The 19,264-nt window shown below is 48.3% G+C and overlaps 1 protein-coding gene across 1 annotated transcript; it reads left to right on the top strand.

The window, feature by feature from the left end:
* Positions 1 to 566: 566 nt before the first annotated feature.
* On the top strand, positions 567 to 18,550 carry rrp12 (ribosomal RNA processing 12 homolog). The gene is made up of 34 exons (XM_035401164.1): positions 567 to 785; positions 2,242 to 2,465; positions 2,732 to 2,815; positions 3,200 to 3,276; positions 3,957 to 4,062; positions 4,243 to 4,359; positions 4,504 to 4,642; positions 4,846 to 4,973; positions 5,383 to 5,481; positions 5,741 to 5,832; positions 6,069 to 6,180; positions 6,639 to 6,739; positions 7,153 to 7,267; positions 7,719 to 7,861; positions 8,294 to 8,415; positions 8,586 to 8,650; positions 8,886 to 9,048; positions 9,551 to 9,705; positions 10,067 to 10,134; positions 10,316 to 10,409; positions 10,564 to 10,722; positions 11,252 to 11,332; positions 11,600 to 11,705; positions 12,078 to 12,185; positions 12,571 to 12,728; positions 12,878 to 12,969; positions 13,364 to 13,522; positions 14,285 to 14,451; positions 15,304 to 15,414; positions 15,891 to 15,940; positions 16,102 to 16,180; positions 16,595 to 16,662; positions 17,160 to 17,242; positions 18,042 to 18,550. The coding sequence occupies exons 1-34, from the start codon at positions 647 to 649 to the stop codon at positions 18,142 to 18,144; spliced, it is 3,867 nt and encodes a 1,288-aa protein (XP_035257055.1). The 5' UTR covers positions 567 to 646; the 3' UTR covers positions 18,145 to 18,550.
* Positions 18,551 to 19,264: the final 714 nt, after the last annotated feature.

Genomic DNA, 19,264 nt, shown 5'->3' with positions numbered 1-19,264 from the left:
GTGTGGCTTTGTGTTATGCTTAAATTATTAGTGCTTCAAACTTTTAATTTGAGAATAGGCACTAGTGTACTATGAATGGTAGTTTCAAAAATATTTTTGTCAACACACTGCCGCCTTGTGGACACACATGCTTTTCCAAGAATTTTGTTTTTTGCATCCTTGCATGCGTCAGGAAATATATTTTAGGAAACGGTAATTATGGATTACCGTGTAGTGATGAGTGTCTGACAATCCATACGAGTATTTTATTGGACAGTATACACCGTACTGTACTGGGTACCTCACTTGTCTTTTATATTTGGAATTTCCAGTGAACTACACTGTACAAGTAAAATGAAATGGTTTTCATGTGAAGCATGTTCTTTTCTTTATCATACAATGTCACACAAGAAAACAGAAATAATATCAAAGTCTACAGTGAAAAATGTACTCGCATGCAACCTCTCGTTTTGTTCTGGAACAGTAAATTTAGTTTAAAGAGAGCCTGAAAGCATCGTAATCTTTGAGACCGAGTGGGTGAGAGAGTCGCCCCCTTGTGGTGTGACAGAGGAGAATACATGCCGGTTCACGTGGCGTGACGTAGTAGTGAGTGCGACGCAGTGCAAGAAGCAGGGTACCGAAGGTCTGGCCGAATTCCACCAGAATCATGGTGAAATCTGGAAAACTTCGGTCCGGAGCCGCGCAGAAAATTAAGCGCTGGAAGAAGGGCCACAGCAGCGATTCCAACCCCCAGGCAAACCGACATCGACAAGCTGCGAAAAGTCGTTTTTTTAGCCGTCCGACAGGTAAGCCTCTTAAGATACATACGAGCTATGCGGCCTGCCCCAGGAAAAAACACGTGGGTAGCTTTCGTGCATGCAAACTGTAGTAGCTAACTTGTTGTAGCATGCTAGTAAACTTAAATCGACAAAGTTGAATAGAAAAACATATTTAGATATGAACGCTTCCTCCACTTAGATTTTCTTTATAATACGAATATGTATCACAATATTTAAGAATAACAGATTGTTAAATACTTGCACGTTAGAAATAGGAAACGTTAGATTGCTGGGTAGCTAGCACCAGTAAGTTACTTATAAAACTTCAGTATGCGACCTGGGTTCTTCGCTGATGTCAGTTTTCTACTGTGATCCAGTTGACAAGTTTTGATTGCATGGTACCTTTTAAAAAAACTAAAACTATAATTCGCGTTATGTTTAATACTGATAGTATTACAGCGACGGTACGTTGCAGTCTGTATTGACGTAGCTGTTATTTTGGACGCGTTGTATGGGGCTAGCTCAGCTGATCAGCACACTGCGTACGTCCCCAGTCTGAGTCTTCATGAGCTACTCTATGCCAGCTCATAATAAACCCCAATATTAAGCTAACGCTAAGCAACATTAACCACAACGATGAAATGTCACGAGCGTGAAGTAACCAGTTATTTGACGACGTATGTCGGATGTCTGCAACTGTGCGATTATATCAACGTTGCCTGAAGCCATGTTGTCAGTTTTCTGGAAGTAAATATTCTTTTTACTTTTACATCCATTGTTTTACTCCATGGCATTTTCAAAGACAGCAAGGTGTATGTATAGGAACGTGGATTCCCGCCTGTCTGTTGAGGTGTTTGATCATCATTGTTCACATGTTTAGCCCTAATTTGAGTATGTTGTCATCTTGAGAAGTCTGATCTCTGGCTATATGGTTGCGATTGAGTTTATGGTCCCTTGTCAGTGTCCTCAGGCCTTTGTTATTGCAATAGTAGTAGTAATGGTGAGGTGGAGAGAGGGATGATTTAGCCAGTCAGACTTGGGGGGGAATAAGATGGCCAGCCTAAGATAGTAAGCACACCAAGGAGCCCCTGCTCATGGGGTCTAAAGTTCCTGTCCAGGAATGTTGCAGTGTCTGCAGGTTTAACTCCTGTTCTGGAGGGCTGCTTATTTGACTCCATTTTTGGAGGGCCGCTGTCTCTGAAGGTTTTTGTGGTTTCAATTGGTGGCCAGTTTAGGCCTAAGAAACAAGGTGTGTGAGGTTCTTCTCCAAAATTAAAATTAAATTAAAGCCTTGTGTACTGAAATTCACTGAAAGCAAGCAGACATGGCAGTTGTCCAGGATTTGAGTTTGAGATCCCTTCCCTACTCTGAAAAGTGGGGCAGGGATCCTTAGTGACCAGAGTAAGTCCGGTTTAACCTGTGTTTGGCATCTCAGCTGTAAATGCATTCTTGTCATCGACATTTGCTGGCCTTTGTCTCGCAGAGAAAAGTGACCTGACCGTAGATGCGCTCAAGCTCCACAATGACCTGCAGTCAGGACCCCTGGAGACGGGCGAGGGTGGCCTGGGAGATGCCTGCGCCATGGAGGAGCCCGCCTTCTCCGAGAGGACTTCCGGAACCTTCCTGAGCGGCCTGTCGGACTGCTCCAACCTCACCTTCCGGAAAGTTCAGCGCTTCTGGGAGTCCAACTCTGCTGCCCACAAAGAGGTCTGTATCTGTGGAGAATCGGACTCCTCGTTGTGCACCAGCGCCCCCTGTTGGTCAATCAGCTGTCCATACTTTTTGCTTGTTGAGTTGCACATGAAGAGTAATCCTCAGACTCATGTTTGTGCAGTAAGTCTCAATTTAAAATAGTTGCTGCACAGAGTCCAAAAGCACTACTTTGCATTTCTCCTGTTCAGAGGTGTTTTATTTGGGGGGGGGGGTCTCTGAGGTAAAGGAGGTCTAAAGTGCCACTTCGTTGTCTCTCCCAGATCTGTGCTGTTCTGGCGGCTGTCACAGAGGTGATCCGGTCCCAGGGTGGAAAGGAGACGGAGACGGAGTACTTTGCAGCTTTGGTGAGTGACACACCTCCACCTGCCACAGCACACACACAGGTGGCTTTGGTGAGTGACACACTCCCACCTGACACAGTACACACACAGGTAAGGAGTTTTTGACTTTGGTGAGTGACACGCCTTCCACCTGCGACAGCACACATACAGGTAGTGATTCCTGGCTTTGGGGAGTAGGGCTTCAGGTAACACACTTCCACCTGCTACAGTACACATATACATGTATGTCCTCTGAAATTTCATAAACTATCCCAAAAATAACAGATTTTCTTTTAAAAAGAAGTATTAAAAGACCTATTAACCGAACACCATACCATCCTAACTACATGACTTTTCAGCTGAAACATTTGTGAGTTTTTAGTGAGTAGTTCTGTTTCTGTGTCATAGATGACTACCATGGAGGCAGTGGAGTCCAGTGAGTCTTTGGCTGCAGTGGCTTACCTCCTGAATCTCGTCATGAAGCGGTGAGAGAACATTCATACTCGTTCAAAAACAGCCTGGTGATCTGCATTTATATTTCAGACCTTAGGCTTCTTCTTATCCAGAGCAATGTGCACAGCCTGCAGCTTTTACGCACAACATTTTATACAGCTGTATATTTCAGATTAGGTCAGGCACGAGTCAGAGACTCAGTTCAGGTGCGAGTCAGAGACTCAGTTCAGGTGCGAGTCAGAGACTCAGTTCAGGCGCGAGCCAGAGACTCAGTTCAGGCGCGAGTCAGAGACTCAGTTCAGGCGCGAGTCAGAGACTCAGTTCAGGCGCGAGTCAGAGACTCAGTTCTGGCGCGAGTCAGAGACTCAGTTCACGTGTGAGTCAGAGACTCAGTTCAGGCGCGAGTCAGAGACTCAGTTCTAGTGTGGTAGTTTCCTCCGGTGTGTCGGTAATCACTAACACTCTCAGACTGGGAAGGGAAGCTTAATTTGTTCAGCTGACAGGATAGTGTTGAACCCGCCGGTGCTGAATGTGCCTGTTTAGAACAGAAAGCAGACCAGCTGTGCGGCCAGCTGTGCGGTCAGTCTGGGGGAGCCCTTGAACAGAAAGCAGGCCAGCTGTGCGGTCAGTCTGGAGAAGCCCTTGAACGGAAAGCAGACCAGCTGTGCGGTCAGTCTGGGGGGAAGCCCTGACTGTGGTCTCTCTCCTCCAGTGTGCCCGCTCCGGTGCTGATCACGCGATTCTCCGACACGGCGAAGGTCTTCATGAGCGTCATGTCCTCGCAGGCCAACTCAGACTCTTCCTCTGCTCTGCGCTGGGTGAGTTAGCCTCGCGGTCCTCGGGGACGGGCTCTGTGTTCACGTAGCCACATTCGTCTGTGAATTACTGTCGGTGTAAAACGTGAATATCAGTTTGTTTGAAAGTAAATTTGAAGTAAAAAATATTCCGCTTTGGGCTTAACTGTGGTCTCAGAATTAATGTGTGTGTGTGTGTTGCAGGTCATCTCGTGTTTGGCCACCTTGCTGCGGAAGCAGGAGTTGTCCGTGTGGAGCTTCCCCTCCACCCTACAGCTGTACCACGGCCTGCTGAGTTTCACTGTGCACTCCAAACCCAAGGCCAGTCCTCCCAATAAACGTACTCCTAACACGCACACACGCACTCGCATGTAAACACACACACACACCCTTGCTGCCGGAGGTTAGCTGGGCGGTACAAGGTGTGCCTTCTTCTGGCCTGAACTCCTCCTTTCTCCTGTACAGGTGCGTAAGGCTGCCCAGCAAGGCGTCTGCTCCATCCTGAAAGGCAGCGACTTCCTGTTCGCCAGCTCCGCCCCCACGCATCACCCTGCTGCCGTGACGACGGCCAAGTTCTGCGTCAAAGAGATTGAGGACGCTGGAGGTAAGAGTCCCCTGTTAGCCAATCCTGCAAGACCCCCCCACCCCTTTTCTGTACTCTGTTTGCAGAGTAACACGTTCCTTACATTTATATTTTTATTTTAAAAACTTAGATTCCATTTTCGGGGGGTAAGCCGTGTTTCTTGTGTATGGAAGCAGGTTTTTGACCCACGCCGGTGGTGGTTTTTTTTTTTTTTTTTTGATCAGGCAGTAAAGAGGACACCACCACCCTGCATGTGCTGGGGCTGCTGAAGGACCTGCTGTCGGCGTTCCCGCTGGGCGCGGTGAAGTCCTGCTGCGAGACCCTGCTGCGCGTGATGACTCTGAGTCACGTGGTGAGCAGCGCCCGTATGCCTCGCCCACTCGTAACCATGGCGATACGTACACCTGCCTGCTCCAGTACCAGCAGTTATAATGGAGTTATTGCTGTCGTTTTCATGAGCGATGTCCTAAATATAGATTTACTGAAGTGAAGCAGAGCTGCATGCATTTCATAATGGCTGAGATGGTCGCTTGTCCTGGGGGTTCTGACAGGCCCTTGTGTTGTGCTTCATGTCGGATGTGGATGCTTCAGGGTTGTGAAAGAGAGTTGATTTCTCTGAGATGTGCTTGGTGTTCTCTTGGTTTATGCGTGTATATGCGCACAATCACATCCGCATGCTCAAGCACGCGTGCGCACACACACACACACACACACACACTAACACATTGCAGGGTGGATGTTCACTGTTCTTCTCTCCTCAGCTGGTGACTGCAGGTGCCATGCAGGCCTTCCACAAGCTCTTCAGCTGTAAACTCAATCCCAGCAGCCTCAGCGCCGAGCTCAACGCACAGATCATCACCGTGAGAACCGATCACGCACACACACACACACACTAACACTCTCATACACACACAGATACATCCGCACAGATGCACACACACACACACACACACACACACACAGATACATTCGCACAGACACACACACATACACAGATACATTCGCACAGACACACACATACACACACAGATACATTCGCACAGACACACACACACACACACACACACACACCCTGACCTCACCGCAGTGAGATGATGCCACAGTGTGTGTGTGTTCCAGGCTCTGTACGATTACCTGCCCAGCGAGAACGACCTGCAGCCCCTGCTGGCCTGGCTGGCCGTCATGGAGAAGGCCCACGTTCACCTGTCCAGGTAAGAGTCTGACCAGTGCTAAGACCACTGCGCCATCTGTTCACTTTGCTTATGAAGGATATCAGTACAGTCTGCTCTCGGACCAAGAATACTAGTCCATTCTTGCTTCTCTCTCACTTGTGTACTTGTGTTGTGAACAGGAAAAGTGTTTGTTCTCATTTCTGTTTGACTCCTCGGTTGTGAACAGGAGTAGTGTTTGTTCTTATTTCTGTTTTGTTTCTCTCCCTGGCCCCCAGTCTGCAGACCTCTCTTAGTTTCGGACACCTCCCTCGTCTCTTCTCCACGGCCATGTCCTGCTTGCTGTCCCCACACGCACAGGTCGTCTCCACGGCAACGCAGACACTCAAGGTCAGCGCACGCCAGAGGAAGCCGGTTCAAACAGCCCCGCAAGACTGAATGCTCATGGCTGTGATGTCATGACCCCGCCCTTCCCCCCTACACCCACTTAATCAGAAAATCCTGATTTTAAGACTTTAAGACTTTTTAAGATTTTAAGGATTTTGGTACGTCATAACATGTATATCACACACTTCTAGATCTTTTGCCCTCGTTGACTGCTGATAGCAGGAGAGAATGCTAAGCAGTAAAGCCAAATACTAGAGATTCCAGAGGCATTTATGGTCTGAAAATCAGCATTTTCTGGTTAAAAATAAGGAAAAATAAATCATATCTATGATGGTCCCACAGGCTTAAGTATTGGGTACACCAGCGCTGCTGGCCCTGTTGGTCGAGCTCGCTGCCCTGTTTGTAGGAGTCTCTGTGCAAAATTCGGCTCTTCTGCATGCTGTTCCGTCTCACCCCCCCAGACCCTGCTGACCGAATGCGTCGCCCCACACGTGGCCGAGATTGGGCAGGTCACGTCCACCGCCTCCACTGGCCACGCCCCCTACATATGCAAGATGTTCCGGTGAGTTCCGCAGGCGTACTGACGTGGTGCAGCGTACGGTTAGAGTGCTGGGTCGTGGAGCAACGAAGGCTTGCAGGTTTGAATCCTTAGTGAGAGAAAAATAGATCAGGAAAAGTTCTGTGATAATTGGTGTTGAGTAATGGTGTATAATACAGGAAAGATTGACTTGTGTGGATTGTGGGAGTGGCTTATGCAGTATTTTGTGTGTGGCAGTATTGTGGGAGGGGCTTATGCAGTATTTTGTGTGTCAGTATTGTGGGAGGGGCTTATGCAGTATTTTATGTGTGCCAGTATTGTGGGAGGGGCTTATGCAGTATTTTATGTGTGCCAGTTTTGTGGGAGGGGCTTATGCTGTATTTTGTATGTCAGTACTGTGGGAGGGGCTTATGTATAATCTGTTCCTTCTCCTCCAGGACCGTGGAGGAGGGGCTTATGTACCGTTTCCATGCCTCCTGGCCCTTCGTCTTTCAGGTCCTGGGCTGTTTCTACAGGGTGGCGGGGAAACAGGCACACCCAATCATGACAAAGGTGAGAGATGGGGGTGTGGCCATGGAGACTGAAGCCACGCGTGTTTTCTGCCATGAGTCTTTATTTTGGCTGTTCACAGGCTTGGTGGTGGTTTGTGCGTGCTCTCTCTGCAGCGTATGCGTGAATGTGTTCATCTGTGTTCCTCGTACGTGCTGTTTTAATGCTCCCAAAATGAGTTTACTGACTGAACACATCCGCCTGGACGAGATGCTGTCTGTATGGTGCTGTGTATGGGTTTAAATTTAATTTATTTTTTTGCAAGTTGCCTCTTTCCCCAGCACCTGTGCTTGTGTGTGGTCATGTGCTGCTTGCGCCCCTCTTTCCCCAGCACCTGTGCTTGTGTGTGGTCATGTGCTGCATGCGCCCCTCTTTCCCCAGCACCTGTGCTTGTGTGTGGTCATGTGCTGCTTGCGCCCTAATTCGATTACGTGTCTCGCTGTGCGTTCCCCAGAGCCTGCAGTCGCTCGCCGATCTCCGCGCCACGCCCCGCTTCCCCTTCTCCGGCGAGCTGGACCTGGCGTTCGGCGGCGCCGTGGAGACCATGGGGCCGGAGCTGGTCCTGGCCGCGGTGCCCCTGCAGATCACCGGCACGCAGTGAGTCTCCGCCCACCGGCGGCATGGCGACTTGTGTGATGTCATAATAGGGTAACCGGAATCTTGCTATGGAGATTAAAGTGGCTGCGATACGGTTGCTGTGATGTTGCGATTGGGTAGTATGGGCTGTTGTCAGGGTGAGATCATTTGAATAATATGAAGTGGTCCATGAACGACGGCCCACTTGGATTATTTACCGTGAAGGAAAGGTTCTCCCAGTGAAATTACATAATTAAACTCTGTTCATGGTTCTTCAGTGAACCTTCGCCTCTGCGTATCTGTACTAGCCTATGCTTTACAAATCTAGAGCGCTGCCTGATGTTTTTCTTTTAAGGAAAAGAACAAAATGACAGCATTAAGTATTCCTTGTTACGAAGTGTGGCTTTTGGGTTCTCTCCCGCTGAGAGGGGTTTGTCTGTCTCGTGGTTTCAGAGACGACATGGAGTTCCCCCGCAGCTGGCTGATCCCTGTGATTCGCGACCACGTGAAGAACACGCAGCTGGCCTACTTCACTTCCTACTTCCTGCCCCTGGCCGTCACCCTCCGGCAGAAAGGTACAGTCTGCCCCTCACCTATATCGCCCCCTGGTGCGCGGGTGGAGTCAGTGTTAGAGAGCGCAGTATGCCTGCGGTCCCTCTATCACCCCTGCTGCACGGGTGGAGTCGGTATGAGAGAGCTCAGCATGCCTGCAGTCCTGAATCCGTCTCTGATCTTTGTGTTGCAGCTGAGGAGCTGGAGCAGGCGGGGCAGAAGCTGGAGGCCAAGGTTTACCAGACCCTGCAGCTACAGGTAAGAAACAAAATGACCGGTCTCCGGAAGCCAGTTTCCAAAATACCATCACCCTCTTACCTTCACGAGTGTCATTTTACATGCACCAGTCAAACGGGAGGTTGAAAGTGGCTGAGTTGCCTGGCAACAGTCTTGCTACTGGAAGGGAAACTCAGGGAGCGTGTTCAGTTGGCTTGTGCCCGTTGCGGCCCGCCTGTAACTGTGGTTGATGTGCTTCCTGTGTTTTTGCGGGCAGATCTGGACCATGCTGCCCGGGTTCTGCTTGAAGCCGACCGACCTGACCGTGGCGTTCAAGGGCATCGCCCGGGCGCTGGGCATGGTCATCAGCGAGAGGCCCGATCTCCGCCTGACCGCCTGCCAGGCCCTGCGCACCCTCATCACCAAGAGCTGCGAGACGGGTACGCCCCCCCGCCCTGCCCCGCCCCGCCCCGCCCCACCCCGCCGTCCGCTAAGGGTCTCAGTCAAACTGAAACCAGCCCCCCCCCTGCCCCGCCGTCCACTAGCAGTCTCTGTCAATCTCCGTCTGCAGGGATTTAGGAGTTTCTCTGTATATATTCCAAGCAAGTCTAGTACGGTTCTCATAAAACTGTTAGCTTGGGGGAAGTGGTGAGGCATAGCAGTCCATTATTCAGTAAAGACTGTAGAACTATATCTGCCTAGCATGCATCCAACCAAACTTGGCTTATTACTAATATACTAGATATACTATAATATAATATACTAATACAGTAATATTTTGGCCTATGACACTTTGTATAAAAACAGAGATTGTACAGTTGAGCTCTGCCGCAGATACCTTGTTGTAAAATTTAACCGTTTGTATTTCTGTGCTAAGACGGGTCAGGTGTGTTCCAGGTGAGTTCGCTGTGTTTGAAGTGTCTCTGCATTTCTCCCCCCCAGAGGAGGAAAAGGCTGAAGTCCGTCGCTTTGCGAAGAACTTCCTTCCCATCCTGTTCAACGTGTACAGCACACAGCCCGCCCCGGGAGAGAGCGCCCCCTCCAGGATGGCTGTGCTGGAGACTGTCAAAGTCTACCTGACCATAACCGACCAGGAGGTGAGGGTCCGGACCTCTACCGGCTAGCCTGTCATTTAAAGGGTCTTCTGGAGAGTAGTGGTGGTATTGCCATTTATAAGATACATTGTAATGCTAGCAGAAACCTTAATATAGACCTAGAATATGAAAAAAAAAATCTAGAGCTACAATTGGCATCAATGTGGAATACATTTTAGCTGTTCGACATCTTTGAGGGAAAAGTAGAAGCTGTGAGAGATGAGTGGGTAAATTTACATTTCAATTTTTACCCAAAAAACTTTGCGGAGGCCCACTGCCCAGCCCACCACCCAACAGACCCCCCTAGGTCAGTCTTTCCTGTGATTAAACCGCTCCTGGTCTTGTTCCGTTCCTCCTCCTGCAGATGGTGTGCACGTTCCTGCAGAAGGCCACGGAGAAGCTGTGCGGTCCAGACAACAGCGAGTTCACACGGTAACCGCCTCCTGCTTTTAAAGGCCACCCCCCTCCCCCTTTATGAATATTTATAATCAGCTTTTCACAAACATAAGAAAAGCTGAAATGAAAATTAAGCTTAAGCAATGGGTAACAGCAATAGAAGTTTGAATTTTAGGAGTTTGGACCCGTTCCCGCTAATGCAGTGTTGTTCCCCTAGGCTGTCTGTGATGGACCTGATAGTTGCCATGGCGCCGTTTGTGGACGAGGCTACGATGACTAAGACCTACGAGCTCATGAAGCCTTACCTGGAGGTAGGACCCTCTACCAGTGGTGGGGTGTGGGGTAGATGGCCAGCAGTGGTGGCTGATGGGTAAAAGCCGTGTCTGAATCGGGGGTAGGGGGGGTTGAGGGGTATGTGCCCAGCAGCGGTGGCTGATGGGTAAAAGCCGTGTCTGAATGTGTCAGAGCAAGGAGTCGGGGGTGCAGAAGAAGGCGTACCGCGCGCTGGAGGAGATGTGTGGCGGGGAGAGGGAGGCCTGCCGCGGGTTCGTCCTGTCCAACCTGGAGCCGCTCAAGCAGGTCCTGCTGGGCTCGCTGAAGAGCGCCGCCTCGCCCGCCAAGAGGGTGAGACCCGCATTCGGGAAGGGCCGGGGGGGGGGGGGGGGGTTCAATTTGGGAGTGACTGTTGAGAATCAGTTATAACTGTGGTGGTTAGCCAACACAAAACGTGCTAACAAAATCCTGTAGAATAACGTTTGAAACTGAGCCGATCTTTGCTATGAATTAACCTTAGTTGTTAGCTGTAATATTGAAATGGTTGTTTTTTAAAAGTCCACATTTTTTATTTATTTTATTGATACTGTTTTACTCTGTTGCAGTTTTATACTTTAACCATGGACAGGGGGCCATGTTTTATTTCATTTTTTAAATGTTCAACAGGCCGAAGTTATTCAGTGACTTAAACTACCAAGTTTTCCTTTTGGCTGATTTTGGTATTAAGTATTGTGATACTAAATCTGGTATTGGTATGAAAGTCAAACATTCTGGCATTGTGACAAGACTACATTGGGACCACTGCACGACCGCTTTGAGGCTGTTTTCTGACTGCTGGGGTTGACCGTGTGCTGACTGCGTTCGTTCTCGTCCTCCTCAGCCCAGGCTGAAGTGCCTGATCCACATCGTGAGGCAGCTGAGTGCCGAGCACACAGAGTTCATCACGGCCCTGCTGCCCGAGGTACGAGCCTCTCCCCAGCTTAAACAGGGCCCTCAAAATGGAGCCCGCAAAATGGGACCCACAAAATGGAGCCCTCAAAATGGGGCCCTCAAAATGGAGCTCCAAAATGGGGCCCTCAGAACGGAGCCCATAAAATGGAGCTATCCAGCCTACGGCCAATGATGTATTTTAATTGTGTGGTATCTGTCCTGTTCACCCCTCAGTGCGGTGATACTCACTGGTTTTAATGCGCTCTGACCTCTGACCTTTGACCTCTCCGACTCTCAGGTCATTATCTGCACTAAGGAGGTGTCCGTGGGAGCTCGTAAAAATGCTTACACTCTGCTGGTGGACATGGCCCGCGCTTACATCCGCTTCTTCAGCACCCCCGAAGGTGGGCCGGGAGGGGGCGGGGCCTAACACGTGTCTGTGTCTCGTGTGTATGCCCGTGTGTTTAAGATGAGTATGTGTATGCGAGTGTTATGTTGGGGTGTGTGTTTCAGATGTGTGTGTGTGTGTGTGTACGTGTAATAAGATGTATCTGTGTGTGTGTATGTTCACGTGTGTGTCTGTTTACGATATATCTGTGTGTGTGTGTGTGTGTCTTTAATAAGATGTATCTGTCTGTGTGTGTGTGTTTAATAAGTGTGTGTGTGTGTGTGTTTAATAAGTGTGTGTGTGTGGGGTATGTCAGTGTGTGTGTCTTTAATAACCCATATCTGCGTGTGTGTGTGTGTGTTTAATAATCCATATCTGTGTGTTGCAGAGGCGCTGGATCAGTACCTGCAGCTGGTCTACATCGGCCTGACCGGCTCGGTCACCATGATCACCTGCACCGTGCTGGCGCTCACCAGACTGGTCTTCGAGTTCAAAGGTCAGTCCAGTCGGGCCCTGTTATTACTGTGTGTGTTCCTCTCACACTGTGTTCCAGAGTGAGAAATGCACCTCACAAGCGCGTCTCATTTCCTTGTGTTTGGCTTAGTCACTGTGTTTTAAAACTGCTGCCATCTTGTCTCTGTGGTTGTGTCTCCAGTTTTGCAGTAAAGCAGGGTTATGAGTGATCTGGGTGTTTTAATCAGCGATGCACAATGCGCTTTCTCTCACTCTGCAGATCTGATGGATGCGCTGAGTGATGTGTGGGTGTTTTAATCAGCGATGCGTAACGCACTTGCTCTCTCTCTGCAGATCTGATGGATGCGCTGAGTGATGTGTGGGTGTTTTAATCAGCGATGCGTAACGCGCTGCCTCTCTCCCTACAGATCTGATGGATGCGGTGGTGCTGGAGCAGCTGCTTCACAACGTCATCCTGCTCCTCATGTCTCGAACGCGGGAGATCGTCAAGGCGGCGCTGGGCTTCATCAAAGTCATCCTGTTTGTGATGGACGTCAAGGTCCTGGCCACCCACCTGCCAGTCATTGTGAGTGACACTGCCTAGGGGGCGGGGCTTTCTCAGGTCATAGTCATTGGCATAAATGATAGTTGAACATCTGAAGATATATAACTTGTGGCAAACCAGCCCACCCTCCTAGATCTTCGGTCTCTTAAAAACATTCTGTTCCTTTGCAGATGGAGGGAATTGGGAATATCAAAGATGACGTGAGGCGGCATTTCAGAGCAAAGCTGAAGAACATTTTCACCAAATTCATCCGCAAGTTTGGGTAAGGTTCAGAATGATGCGCAAAATCGAGTCTGTGGCCCTTTCAGCTGTGAGCATTCTGCAAAAGGGATCTCCAGGCTCGTAGTGACAAAATGTGGAATTGCTTTTCAGAAGTTTCTGTATGGTGTCACAGATGTAGACACATTACTGTGGGTGTCTGTAAATATTGGTCAAATGTACTCTGTCAGTAATTGACCGCGTGCGTATGAGTATTTGATGTGTGGTTTGCCGGTGGCCATGCGCAGGTTCGAGCTGGTGTGTGCGTGTGCGTGTGCCTGTGTGTGTGTACATGCATGTGCATGTGTGTGCGCCCGCGTGCATGTGAGTATTTCATGTGTATTTGATGTGCGTTTGCCTGTGCGTTTGATGTATGTTTGCATGTTGCCCACGCGCAGGTTCGAGCTGGTGAAGAGCATGCTCCCGGAGGAGCACCACAAGGTCCTGGCCAACATCCGCAAGGCGGAGGCCCGGACCAAGAGGCGCAGACTGGTGCAGAAGGCCGAGGACGAGGACTCTGGGAGCGAGGAAGATGTGCCCAAAGCCAAGGGAGAGAGGTACAGTCCAGCCGGTCTCCGAAGGGCACGGCCAGCGCAGGGCGCTAACGCTGTGAAGAGCAGGCTTTCGGAACGTTTCTGAGTCAGTGTTCTAGAACTCCGTCGCTTTCAATTACCGGCAGTGATTGTGACATCAGCATTAGAATGTTCAGTTAAGAACATTCTAATCACGTTCGTGATATTGCAACTTGAAGGGTTGAGGGGTTTATCTCAAACCTTGTTGTCTTGTGACAGTGCTATAGTACATGACTAGTTCCATGCCGTTGACTGTGGTAAGATCATTTTAAAAGGCATTTCAGATTTTAAAAAAAAATTTTTAAAAAGAAAAAGTGCAAATGTTTCCTCAAACAAACGTTTGATAAATTAGGAAACAGAGAATGGAATTTTGTGTGGTGGACAATTCTTTTTGAAATGTGTACGATACGTTGTAAACGCGCGATGATATTGATCAGAAGCATGGAGCAAATACACGGAGCCTGATGTGGATTCCCACTGCAGGGCGTTTACAGCAAGCCTAACGCTGGGCATGTTTGAATTAGCATAGGTGTGGTCAGAGTAATGTTCACTGTGTGAACTGGACTTAATGTGTTCACGGCCATGAATAACTGTACAAAATGAGTAGTGTACCTTATTGGCCCTGTGTTTTCCAGTTGCACTTATTGTACTTTGCTTCGGTATGCACTTATTGTCCGTCGCTTTGGATAAAAGCGTCTGCCGAATGAACGTAATGTAATATAACGTAACGCGTGTCCTCCTCCGCAGCATCGAGGAGATCTTGGCCGAGTCGGACTCGGACGACCCGGAGGACGAGAAGCCCAAGAAGGGCCAGAAGGGCGCGGTTCGGCAGAAGGGCCGGGCCTGGCTCAAAGAGGGGGTGTCCGACGAACCCCTCAACTTCCTGGACCCCAAAGTCTCTCAGAGAGTCCTGGGTCAGTACAGAAACGCCGTGCCTGACACACTTACACAGCCCAGCAGTGGTGCAGAGTAGGCTGTGCTAGTTTTACAGCGCAGAGTGCAAAAGAAAACGCACACCTTGTTTGGCGAGGTGCAGACGACCTGAAAAAAAGTAAAACTGAAAAAGCAAGGTTGTCCTGTTCAGGGAGCTTGCTTGATGAAGTCTGCTTGCTGCCAAAACGTTGGCTGTTAGAAATTTCATCGGAGGAAAAAGTGTGTGCAACCTTTTCTTTTCAGTTTTTCAGTGTGAAAAAAGAGTCTGAAATATGGCCTGTTTTACCACCAGGATCTTGGGTCAGTCTAGTCCAGACCAAAAATTCAGTAGCCAGAGACCGTTCTGAAGAAGGTTTATTCGGTGTGAACTAGAAGTTTCACAACGTCTGCTGACAATGCCTGAGGACTGCCCAGATTCAGCATTAAATCTAGAGGCCAAAACGAGAGACTGATTTTGCTCAACTATCTCAGACTGCTTGTAACTCGTTTAAAAGCGTTTAATTTGTCAGCTGTCGTATGGATATGGGGTGCGTAGTTTTTACTCATTAACATTTGAACCTTGTTTTCTTTGCCGGAGAAGTCCCATCTCAGCTGCTGTTGCGGTTTTGATTTGAACTGGGCTTTAGGTCTAGAATGCAAGGCTTCAGTTGGTGGAAATGATAGAACTTCTGTTATAATCGTGAATAAAACTTCCAGGTCGGTCGTTGTCTGAAATTTAAAGAGAGCTGTACTTAGCCAGCCTATGCTGCGGTTGAGCCTGTGCCTGGGAGCATATGGTTTTTATAGGACGTTGGTGTCTGACATTGATTTATGTTTGAAACAAACCCATCCAGCCACAAACCCAGACTTGAAGAAGGCCGCGAAGATCCAGCACGGATTCAAGGTGACGTCAGACGGGCGTTTGATCATTCGAGAAGAGGGAGACAATGACGACAAAGCTAAAGGTATCGCGTGTTGCCTATCTTTTGTGATTGGAGCGAAATGTGCATGCGCACACACACACACACACACACGCACACACACACACACACACACACACACACACACACACAGACACGCGCACACACACACACACACACACACACAGACACGCGCACACACACACACACACACACACACACACTCACACACACACACACACCAGTTATTCTCGGAAGTCTCTCTAATAACCAGTATTTTTTCTGTAATAATAACCAGAATTTACAGTTTCCTGCTTTACTTGAACAGTAACATTTTAAGCCGTTTACTTCATGTTCAGTACTTACAGTTGTGTATTTTAAAATATTATGTCCTGTGAGTTTCTATTTGGCACCATAAAGCTTTTCTGTTGTTTAATCAGAATAAGTAGTGCGGATGAGACAGGAACGTGGCAGTAACTGTAACAGAATCCTGGATTTAAATTTTTATATTTCTCTTCCAGGTGACGACGGAGAAATGAAAGACATATTGGAGGAAGCTGGAGTCAAAAGTGTAAGTATGGGTCTTATTATTATTAGTATTACCATCATATTTTTAGATTGTGAACAGGATGGATGAGTGTAAACATTCCATGTTTTGCAGTGGCCATTTAGACACATCGGATGATTTTTATTGTTTGAAAATAATGCTGCTTTCTTTACACCCCCCTAAAGAAGAAGACCCAGAAAAGGAGGTTCCAAGATGGCAACTTTGATGATGACTTGGACATCGAACCTCAACTGAAGTATAAAGGTACATTTACACCGTCTCTGTGCATTGGGGATTAGTGCAGTGTCCCTGCATGCTTCAGTAATTTCAAGGCCAAATCCCTGTGTCGAGAGAATCTTATAATATCCCATCCCTAGTATGCCCACACACACATATGTGTACATGTTGGCGTGTCTATGTATGTGTGTTACAGTGTGTTGTTGAAAATGTGTTGGCCATGTCGATGTTTGATTGGGCCTCTCTGTGCTCACTGGTTGTTATAGTGCAGAGTTATAGTATGTCAGAAATCAGCCCAGGTGCTCTTTGAAGTGCAAAAGTGAAAGTGGTGCCAACTGTGCTCTGGGATCTCACGTGTGTGTGTGTGTGCGTGTGCCTGTGCGTGTGTGTGTGTGTGCGTGTGTGTGTGTGTGTGCGCATTCGTGTGTTTCTCTTCCCTAGCTGGTGGTTCTGGAATCCACAGGCCTCTCTCTCAGAAAAGGAGCTTTGGGGCGGAGTTTAAAGCCAAAGTGAGCAAAACTGCATGTGCCCTCAAACGCCAGCCTGCCATTAAAGCTCCACAAGCCTACCATAACCTCCTCTCTCGCTCTCTCCCTCCCTCTCTCTCTCCATCCCCCCTCCCTCTCTCTCTCTCCCTCTTTCCCCCCCCCAAAAACTGTTTGTTTTTGTTTTCTCTTTTAAAATGAAATTGCAGTGAACAGGGTGGCGATGGTGATCATGGTGTTTTTGGGTTATTGTTCCCGTGCTTGTGTCCTACAGGAGCACAAACCTGAGTTTATGCAGGATTACTGTGCCATGTACTCTAATGGTTAGCCACTGTAGATCCATAGTAATATGAAATAAAATTTAGAGCGGTTTATTTTGTTTGTTTTGGAGCCTTTGTAGCATGCTTCTGAAATGTGACTCAAAACTACAGCATTGTGAAGCCATTATTGCTGTGTTACTGCCGGTATTCGTGTAGCGTGTAGCATGTTGTGTGAACGTTTTCTTCTTTTTATCGCTACAGAAGGGCAAAGGTGACATTAAGCAGAAGGGCAAGTGTGACCCCTACGCCTACATCCCCCTGAGGAAAGCCCAGCTCAACCGCAGGTGTGTATGGAAATGATTCAGCCTGTCGAGTTCAATCATTTGCCAAGATCACATTCTTTATAACTACATTACAACACGTAGATTTACATGGAAAGGCACTCTTCTAGTGTGCACCGTACATTTTTACATGCAGTCATTTCTACAGCTGGGTATTTACTGAAGGAATTCAGAGCCAGTGCAGTGGCAATGCCCCACCTGAGAATCAAACCTGCAACCTCTGAGTAACAGGTCCAGGACCTTACCCACTACCGTGCCCCCAGTGATTCAGCCTGACTCGACCACTGGGTGCATACCAAACTGTGTACTGTGCTCGGAACAGGAAAGCAAAAAAGCAGTCCCGGTCATTTTGGGTGGAATTAGCATGTGTTTGTCTGTCGTGACTTTTAACCAGTTAGACTGTGATTTCCATTGCCAAACGCTCTGATTCATTGGTGACTGGTGATGCGTAATAGCCGACATCGTTTATGAAGCACACCCTGGGCCTCTAGGGCAGGGGCTTTCAACCTTTCCTGAGGTGCGTGCGTGTGTGCGTGTGCGTGTGTCAGCCCCAGCTGTGTGTGGTGACGTGTGTGTGTGGTGGTGCATAAGCTCCAGCTGTGTGTACTTACCCCTGGTGGTGTGTGTGTGTGTGTGTGTATAAGCCCTGGCCGTGTGCACTGACCCCTGGTGGTGTGTGTGTGTGTGTGTGTGTATAAGCCCTGGTCGTGTGCACTGACCCCTGGTGGTGTAGCGGTGTGTATGTCTGTATAATCCCTGGCTGTGTGCACTGACCCCTGGTGGTGTGGTGGTGTCTCTGCAGGAAGTCGGCGAAGCTGCAGGGGCAGTTTAAGGGAATGGTGAGAGGGGCGCAGAAGGGAGCTCGGCTGGGGAAGAAGATGCAGAAGAACAAGAGGAAAGCATGACCCCCCCCGTACCCCCCCCCCAGCGTGCCGGCACAGTCCTCCAGGGCTGAGGTGTGTGTGTGTGTGTTTGAGTGTGTGTGAGTATTAGCGCTGGCTATGACAGGAAGTTACTCAGCTCTGATATTGTGGGACACGCCCCTTCCGGATTCAGGAGGCCAGCGTACACCCCCCTTCCCTTACCCTCCCAACGCAGTGTTCTCTACCAGGATGAGGGGTTTACTGTAATCCTGAAAGAGGAAGTCTGACTCTACCTGTGTGGGTGGAGTTGGCCAATCGAGCCAATTTACACATAGAACTAGTCTGAAAATATGCCAATGGTTTTGTAAAGCTGTTTAACATAACTGCTTCTATTTATGTATTGTGCAAAAGAGAAATCCAGTACAGAAATAAAAGTTGCTGACATAAATTTTGTGCGATGAGTATCTTAACATTGATTTTTTGGTGTGGGTTCATTTGGCCCTGAACAATATACTTTTCAACTGAGCGCCGAATCCAGTCCTTAATTTACTGTTCTTGTAATCACTTAAATCTTAAAGTATCACAGAAAACATTAAACTGAGGGGCAGCACCTTGGTGTTCAGGTAATTTTTCACCGACCCTTATTTACTTTAATAGTGCTGGTTTTGTATTTGTATTTATTTCTGTGTGGCCACTAGATGGCACTGCATGCATACAAAGCACAAAATTCCCAATATAAATCTAGTTTTGAAAGACTAGTAATGTTTTTTTTTTTTTTAAGTTGTATTCATGTTTTGCGGTTTGTGCCTCTTGTATATTTTGTAGTTTAATGTAGTCTCGTTCACAGGCTGTTTTGTTTTGTAGTTTTTGAAGTGACACTCAATTTTCCTGCCTTCTGGGCTGCAGTAAATGAGGTGACTGAAAGAGTTCAAAGGTTTTTCTGAGGTCACCTGTGTCAGGTTACTCTTTTACACTCCCTGGTCACACCAAGCTTCCTTCCTCTATTTCCCTAGTGCCCGGGGCGGGGTTGGTTTACAAAGGGTGTTGCACCCCTTGCATTCGTCTACCACCTTTCATCCCCAAATTTAAAGTCAAACTCCCAGCATGCCTCTGTGACATGGCAGTTTTCTCAGTAGCCATCGATGGGCTGTATTTAACATTC

The sequence above is a fragment of the Anguilla anguilla genome, chromosome 18, assembly GCF_013347855.1.
Source record: "Anguilla anguilla isolate fAngAng1 chromosome 18, fAngAng1.pri, whole genome shotgun sequence".
Lineage (NCBI taxonomy): Eukaryota > Metazoa > Chordata > Actinopteri > Anguilliformes > Anguillidae > Anguilla > Anguilla anguilla.
Note: the sequence above shows the minus strand (reverse complement) of the source record. Positions and strands in the feature narration are given on the sequence as shown.